The sequence below is a fragment of the Temnothorax curvispinosus genome, unplaced genomic scaffold (assembly GCF_003070985.1).
Source record: "Temnothorax curvispinosus isolate PA1 unplaced genomic scaffold, ASM307098v1 QBEX01015066.1, whole genome shotgun sequence".
NCBI lineage: Eukaryota > Metazoa > Arthropoda > Insecta > Hymenoptera > Formicidae > Temnothorax > Temnothorax curvispinosus.
The window spans coordinates 1-8730 of NW_020224846.1; the positions used below are offsets into that span (position 1 = coordinate 1).

Below are 8730 nucleotides of genomic sequence, written 5' to 3' on the forward strand. Positions count from 1 at the left end.
CGCTGAAAACAAGGCAATTTTGTGGAATTTTTTTTAAAGAGACATTAAAATGAAACTTTATTGAAACTTGGGTAATGGTTTTAGCAACATTTGTAGATGTAAAACAATAATATTCTTTTATTGTAAAATTCTTTATTTATAAGCAAGCAACAAACTATTCTCAAAGGCCGCGGCGCCGGACTTTACAATTGGTGTGTAGCATTGCGCCTATATCATTGAAACAAAAATACAAATTTTTTTACTTTTATTATAAGTTACCATTGTCGGTAAACCTTTTTGTTCAGTAAAAAATGCAAAACTGAAAAAATAACAGGACTTAGAAAAAAAATTCGATTTTTACGGAAAAATTTTGGCTTTATATAATTATGCAATAAAAATTATTTAATTTGATAAAATGACTAAACAAGGAGGTTTACATACATACAATGGTATTTATATTTAGTTATCTATACATGCATGCCAAAAAGCAAATCGATTGGTCGAATAGTTTATGAGTAATCTTGCACACCAATTTGAAAACTATGGTTTTGAGAAAAACGCGTTTAAAGTTTCAAGTTCTCGGAACGCGCGCTTTACTTGCGTAACGCTCAGGTATAAAATCACCTATTTCAAGTTTGAATTTCGCTCTGGAACTTTGGGAACATATTCTAGATATATTATAATGATTTATGCAATAAAAATTTTTTCGATTTTTTTGACCGGTTACATGAGGCTCGATTCCCCCTTAAGCAATTCTCTCGCTTTTATCGGTATATCATATAGAGGTGTTATTTATTGATTAGAGTTTATTGCGTAAAATATATGTTATAACAACTTATAACAATATAGATTGATTCATGTAATGTGTTATTGTGTAATCTATGTATATAAAAATGACCATATATTAAAATAAAATGTTTGTTCGTTATAATAAAATATTTTTTAAAATTATAAATTTAACAATTAAAGTAATTTAAATCGACCGTGACTGGCAATATATAACGTCTTTTCGATATGAACATTGAAAAACTGTGAGCCAACTTGGTTTGTCGGATTCACACAGCACTTTTTCGGATCAATCATCGAGACATTAGTAATTTTGACCATGGTTTTGGTCAGTTGATGTAATTTCTAAATTAAATAGTTTTTAAATTTTATTGCGAAAAATATTACCCCAGCCAGGGTTTGAACCTGGAACCTCCCGTATACCGTGCGGGTGTCTTGCCAATTCGACCACTGAGGCTGTGGTAATATTTATCGCAATAACAACTATAAGATGGAGCACCGATTCTTGGGTCGACGGTGTATAATAAACAGAATAGTAAATTTCTTTCGCCAGTATATAGAATAACAATTAAAGTAATTTAAATTACTTTAATTGTTATTCTATATACTGGCGAAAGAAATTTACTATTCTGTTTATAAATTTAAGTTAATTATAATTTTATTTAACCCGTTGTGGTCACACCTCCTAAAAATAACGTAGTGGTCACACGGGGTCCAATGGACCCCACAACAGTTTCCATTTGCGTTCTTTTTGATGTATCGACTCAAACCTTGAACTGGAATTAATTTATGACTTCCTCTTGATAATCCAATAATTTAAAAAAATTTTTTATGTTGAAAAAACGCGAGAAAAAAAATTTTTTTTCGAGAAATTTGACTTTTTTTACAAAAATATTCATCAAAATTTTTTGAGATAGAGTAAAAAAACTTTGTGCGTTTTACTTTCAAAATAGTATACTTTTGGAAAAAAAAAAAAAAAAAAGCCTGGGGTCCACTGGACCCCATGTGACCACAACGGGTTAACATAAACCTTTCATTTATAAACCATATAAAACATAAAGAACAAAAACGTGGACATGTTTTCGTTCTTTCACATGTAAATGTCGTATAAACATTTAGGCTGCGGTCCACTTGACACTAAAATGCTTTGAAGCGTTCTTTTTCTCCTTTTTTCTTCATTGAAAGAAAGGAGAAGAGGAATGCAGTATTTAAAAGAGTGTCGTCGAAATACATATCGCTTATCTCGAACACACGTGTTCGTCCAAAATAAGTTATTGTCACCACCAAATGCAAATTTCGCGCGCGCCCTTCCTTACTATTCCTGACGTCGCCGAGGTTTCTGATGGTTTTATACCAGATAACCTCTCCGCTTTAAACCAACATCTTATTCTTATATAAATCAGACAAATATTATTTTTCAATAGTATAACTCAATATTGAATATAAATTTTTATTTTTAAATATAAATTCAATCACATGCATCTTTTCTATAATTCGTCGGTAGTATGTATGTACACCAACAGCGAATCAGACGGACTATTTATTATTTCTAAAGGACAAATTTAGATTATTAAAAATTTGTTGTGCACAAAAGACATCCCTTAATAGTATAATGATGGCAACGTTATTCTGAAGTGCCGACTACGTCGACAATCGCGCCCCTTCTCCGGATCAGATTCAACAAGGGGGGATAAACCGACGATGATGGGGGTTGCGGGTTGAACTTTGTGGGCATCTCGAGCGGGAGATCCCGCTCGTCGGCTTGTCAAGAAGCGCGCGCGCAATTTTTAAGTTTTTCCCGCAACTCCTAGGACTTGATGCCAGGACGTGGCAAAAAGGAGTCATTGTTCTTTTTGCCGAGGATTGACGATTAAGGTAAGCTACTCGCTATTGTGTTTAAAAAGTACACCTTCTCGTTGAAACTTCAACAAAAAGAAAATCTTTACGTAATCCCTACGTAAATGCGCGACATTTATTTTATACAGATTACTCTCTAGTTATGCATTATTCTTGTTTATTGAAATTGCAACGCAAGTAAAAATTCATGTATTAGAGATGCAAATTTACTTTTTAGATTAATTACAATGGAAATAACATTTATTGCGATTTTTTAATACTGCAATTTCGATAAACGGTAAACATACACTTTTTATCTATCTTTTTCATCTATCGCGATTAAACACTTCGTTTCTTCGTTCAAAGACGCGTGTCGGTTGTGACGAAAATAATAATAAAAACAAACAGAAAAACGCAAATGAAGTCTGAGACTCGCGTCTTGAAAAAATACAACATGGCTGGTGAAAACAAAGCATCGCAAAATTATTGTCCAAAATTTCTTAGAATTAAAGGCTATTATGTGATTAATTCTTAACTATTAAAAAATTAAGTTTGTTTTATTTTTGCTAAGAGGATTATTTTATCTTGATATTTTCTTTTTTATAGAGATCTATTTACATGTATCATTTTTTTATATACACTTATAACATATCACTGCTGTATAAATCAATACATATACACATAATGCACACGCGTGAAGCAATTATGTATACAGAAAGATGAAGCAATACATTCATTTAAAAAATTCAGAAAAATTTATTTGAAATTTATATCTCCAATTCTAAATTATATATAATCCATTTTTTTAATGCCATTTCTTTTTCGTCGGACCTCGTATGTCGCAGAGACGAACCGTCGTGTTTCATTTTAATACTGATGAAGAAGTTGATTTAGTAACCGTTAAAAGAACACTTGAAAGTGTTAAAGAAAAAAGTACGTAGGCGTCCCCCCCCCGTGGAGGCGTTTTCGTCACAACTCGATACGCCGTGAGAAGAAAGGAAAAGATATGACACTTCGATCAGACGCCTCTCGCATCCTGCCGGTCGTGAAGCTGAAGAGTCAGGCCGGATTTCGTTAAACAAGTCGATCGCCGTCGAGAGCGCGATCGCGATCGTGGATTGATCGATCTTTCTTGTCGAGGTCTCTCCTTACCGGAGAGTTACCCTCTCGTAAAAAAAAAAAAAAACGACGCTTGCTCCGCTGCAACGTCGCCGTGGTGCGAACAAATCGTCGCTTCTTCGCAGTCAGTTTTCATTCAAGGTGTCTGTGAACAATGCCGGATGACGCTAAGGCACTTGTTGCCTTACTGACGATCACAACGTGAGCGGTCAGTCGTGATCCGCGGATCATCGGGGAGATAATGATTACAGAACAGACCTGGAGCATGATGCTGGACAGCGATGTCACGAGCATCAACGAGTGAGTAGTCAACTCAAGTTGTTCTCACCGTCCTTCCGCGGAGTGCGAAATTCGCTCGATCTGAATCGAGAATGAACGTGTTTTATCTGATAAATTGGATAAATTGAATTTTATTTTTACGATTATTTCAAAAACATTGATACTATATAATAATCTTTAAGGGATATTAATTCGGTATCCACGTGGATTTTTTTTCACTTCTTATTTTTCATAGTAGGGGAGATAATTCTCTTGTTGTTTATTGCCAAGATTTCTTATACAATTATAAATATTTATTCGAAGTCTCAATTTCTAGGACAGTTTTCTTGAATTATAAATCTGTAAAATAAGAGCAAAACGTAAAAAAATTCTCTTTATGCAAACAGATAAAATACGTTTGTATATTTTGCCGCACGACTCTATCGATCGAATCAATCGTCTCTTTTTCGTTATAATCGACATGCTACATGTGATAAATCTGGAGCAGATCGAGCATTTCGCCGAGGAAACAATTATGGATCAAGGCGGTGAAGAAACTGACCTCCGAGAGACTGGGCCGAGAGGGACTGGCGGCATGGGAGGACCGGAAGTCCAACACGGATCCCGAGATAGCCGCCGAAGAGAAGAACGCCGGCCAGGCGCCCGACGAGAATGTCGAGGCCGCGACAACGGAACCGGAAACCGCCGTCGAAGCGGAGCAACCCGTGGCCGATGAGGAAGCTCAGACTCAACACGGTACGAAATCCTGATCTCGAGATGTGTTCCCGTTTAGCCCGGCGCGGCGTAAAGCGTGCGAGAAAACTGGAAATGTGTGCGATCGTGTGCTTTTAGATGTCTTCAAGAAGGGGACGCTATACAAGGGAATATTCCTGCCCTCGCTAACTAACAGTTTTCACAATAAGCAGCTGGAGACGTCCTACCTTCTCTACTCGAATCGGCAGAGACAGAAGTCCCTGATAATGTTGAACATCGTAGATCTCAGTCTGAAGGTGAGATACACGAAAAAGCAACAAAAAGCAAATTTATTTTATCCCCATTAGAATCATGTAGGATATAATGTTATTAACTAAGATCGTGTAAAGTCATTACGTTTTATATCCTATAAAATTAAATAATTCCTACAAAATAAATGCACAGACATCATCCTAAGCTTTTAAATTAAAAGTGTGCATGTTATAAGGCTACCAATATATATTCTAAATTACATTTTTATATTTCACAAAATCAAACATAATCATGTACGATAAATCCGTATTTTATCTTACATCTTTACGATAAAAATTGTCTGACTTAATAAATAAATCAAGTCGCTCATTGAAATTCTATGAAAAATAGATGACAGAAGATAGGATATAAATTTCATGAAAGTTAAATGTGTTCTCCGATAAACTATATGACCGAAGAGTTTTTTATCGCGACGCAGATCACATTAACGGCGATCTGGCTCTGGCAACGGGATCCGAATGGCGGAGGACTCATCGAGGGTTTGTCGTGGGCCGCGTGTTGCATGACAGCGAATCTGGTGATCTGCGTGCTCGGCTGGTGGCGTTGCTTTTCTAACAGTTACCTGTACTGGGCCTCGATATTCACTTGGTTATTAATAAACTCTCAAGGTGAGGCCCACGCGACTCATTCTGACCTATCGATCCCCATAATTAGAACTCGATGCAATTATAATTACTCGGTTTGGGAATATCAGGCGCGAGAGATTTCGTTTCTTTCTCATAAAGCTTGGTTTTGTAAGCAAAACTATTGATTAAAAAAAAAGGAATTAACAATCTTTTTTTGATGAAAAAAAAAGAACAAAGGGTAAGCGATTATTTCATCTTAAAATCTTAATTTCGAGCGTAAAAATTAGAAACTTTGGAACTTAGTAACTTCGCTTCCAACTCTAGCTAGTGAGAACGACAAAACTTTTACATCGTTCTAATAGCTTCGCTAGCTATCAATACTTCGCTGTATCGATTCCGCAGTTGAAGCGAATGCTCGTCTTGCTCTGCTGGCCAACTAGAATCGAACGAACGTTCACCGGAGCGTGGAGCAAAGCGGAAATAAAAATCGATAATTTCATCGAGCTCATTCTGAGAGAGAGAGAGAGAGAGAGAGAGAGAGAGAGAGAGAGAGAGAAAGAGAGAGATGCACCCAAAAATAATCTTTTAAACAATCTCGCATCCAATTAAGTCGTCCCGGTTCCGGTATTTCGGTCCTCGATCGAACACCGGATTATGTATCGAGAAAAAAAACGAATGCTTGGTATAATTAAGTAACGTATCTCGTGACTATTTGCAGGTTTCATAGGTGCCGGTCTGAATTTCACCACGCAGCAGAGGTTCATGTGGTACATACTCTTTGTCGTGTACGCGCCTTATGCGATGCTGCCTCTGCCGCTGCGATGGTGCGTCCTCGCCGGCTACGGAACGGCGCTAACACACATGGTGATGGCCGGCATAAGTCTCCTGCAAAACTCCACATATGTGAGAAGACACGTCGTAAAGACCACTCCTGGATTTTCCATTCAAAGTTTCCTCAACTAAAGAGATTTATTTCCCATTAATCCTCTGGTTGTTTCATTTTTCTTGAATAAGAAAATTATTAGATAATTTTGATGATAAATGATCTTTTATCGTGCATAATATTTATAGGTAAATTTGAACAATTAACTAAAATTCTTATTATAATTTTACTTTTTTTATCTTTGAATTTAATTTCTGCTGTTTTAATTTAAATCCTTAATTTCTTGATTTGAGTGTAAATATTTATTTTGTTTAGCTCCAATTATTATTTTAGAATTTTTAAATGATCTTGAATCTCTCACAGCTGCGAGATGCCGCATGCATTGTCCGCATGCTGACGACGAACGTACTGCTGTACCTGGCCGTGAACCTGGCCGGCATGTATACCAAGTACTTGACGGACCGGGGACAACGGCAGGCCTTCCTGGAGACCCATCGTTCCACAGAAACGCGACAGCGCACGCAGAACGAGAACAACCGACAAGAAAAGCTGCTGCTTTCAGGTAAAAAAATTTTTTCGGATTGCCATATTTTTTTCTCTTGTATTTTGAACATTAAAACGATCCATCTAATGATTTTAATATTGATCTAAAACACCTCAGACGTAAACTCGAGTGTTTCAAAAATAAAAATGTTTAAATCAAATTTCTTTTTAATAATAAGTGTGTTAATAATAAAGCTTCCTTGAACCATTCTTCTTTCTTTGTTCGAAGTAGTTGAAGTAGAACAGTTGCGAAGCAACTCAGGACGCGAGATTGATTTTCATACCGATGTTTGCCTCGTGCCTTCAGCCGAAGCTTTAAAGAAACGAGATTAGAGTATCCTTGGCGAGTACCCCTCAGTGAAACTGCAGGGAATCTTTGAGAATACCTCTCGCAGCTTTCGAAGAGGAAAGACGACGCGAGGCGTCCGTCGCGGAGTAACTAGGCTGTGTATTTATGTGCATATTTATCGTAACATGCGACGGGTAACTCGCCGCTGCTCGTCCGTGTAACTTGCTCGGCCGAGTGTCAAAAAGGGTCACTAGACACTCTCTCGGCCGATTGCGCCGGTTGGACGCACGTTTTTCCAATAGTCTTTTGCGTGTTACGTCGCCGATTCCACCCGATATATCGATCCGCCGCTCTTCGTAGCAGCCGCTACGAAAATATACCCGTCGTCGAGATACATTACGCTGGATTACATAAATACCACCTTTGACCCACTATCACTCGCTCTCGTAACGCCGTAGGATTGTTTGTTTTCAATAAATTGATGCCGAAATAACGTTACGAGGATTTATAGTTACACAAATTGTAAGCCGGCGAAATTACGAAACTTCCCGATAGTTAAACTTTAGAAGCGGACACGGATAACGGAGCCTTGTTTTTCTGATTCAAGTGGACTTTATTTAGACGCGTTTCTCTAACATTCGAGAGAACTGATTATAAAGATACTTAAAACGATGACTATTTATGACAAATGCTTTTATCTTACTAAAGAGAAATTTACCGCGAATCGGTTAAAGGTGCGATTTCATTGGCCGCGTTCAGGAAACACAACTGTTGAGTGAGCGCTCATTATGATTGGTTCTTACACTTAGATCCGGATTAGAACCAAAGGTAAGAACCAATCATATTAAAGAATCACTAACCGCTCACTCAACAGTTGTGTTTCCTGAATGCGGCCATTGACGCTAGAAACCAGCGGCATCGTCAAGAAAATGTAGTGGGGGAAGAAGTTCCGTTGAATTTTGCGGTACGCTAAAAAGCTGAAACGGTCTGAACTTCTTCCCCCACTACATTTTCTTGACGCTGCCGCTGGTTTCTAGCGTCAATGAAATCTCACCTTAAAGATTCCGCTAAACTTTAAGCTTCACACTTTTACATGCATCATTGCATTAATACGCGTGTCATGGAAAGATAATCAATAATTAATCTCGTTAAAGTGTTGCCCGACTTTGTCGCCAAGGAAATGATCCGCGACATTGCCCGCGAGACAGCACGTGGTGGGACGATATCATTCACGCCGAATCAGTTCCACCGGATATACATCCACCGTTATGAGAACGTCAGCATCCTATTTGCCGACATCAAGGGATTCACGGGTATGCTGCACTCGTGAGCTTAGAGTGTAAAAGGAAGAATTTCACTTAATTTGATATATTAATTAATTTTTTAATTTATGGATTAAATTTTATTAAATTTGATATACAAGGTGTTTCCTAAGTAAGTACACA

General features: G+C 37.5%; 1 protein-coding gene across 5 annotated transcripts; it reads left to right on the top strand.

Annotated features, from left to right (window-relative positions):
* The first annotated feature begins 2496 nt into the window (after positions 1-2496).
* Positions 2497-8723, top strand: LOC112465314 (adenylate cyclase type 8-like). 5 transcript variants are annotated; one of them, XM_025032823.1, is made up of 8 exons: positions 2497-2640; positions 3972-4020; positions 4487-4734; positions 4831-4988; positions 5423-5612; positions 6289-6488; positions 6817-7015; positions 8440-8723. In XM_025032823.1, exons 2-8 carry the CDS (start codon positions 3986-3988, stop codon positions 8613-8615), a joined length of 1206 nt encoding a protein of 401 aa, XP_024888591.1. In that variant the 5' UTR covers positions 2497-2640; positions 3972-3985; the 3' UTR covers positions 8616-8723. The 5 variants fall into 5 exon arrangements, with proteins under 5 accessions (XP_024888591.1, XP_024888587.1, XP_024888589.1 ...); XM_025032819.1 differs by having other exon boundaries at positions 3521-4020; positions 8440-8722; XM_025032821.1 differs by having other exon boundaries at positions 3846-4020; positions 8440-8722.
* The last annotated feature ends 7 nt before the right edge of the window (positions 8724-8730 follow it).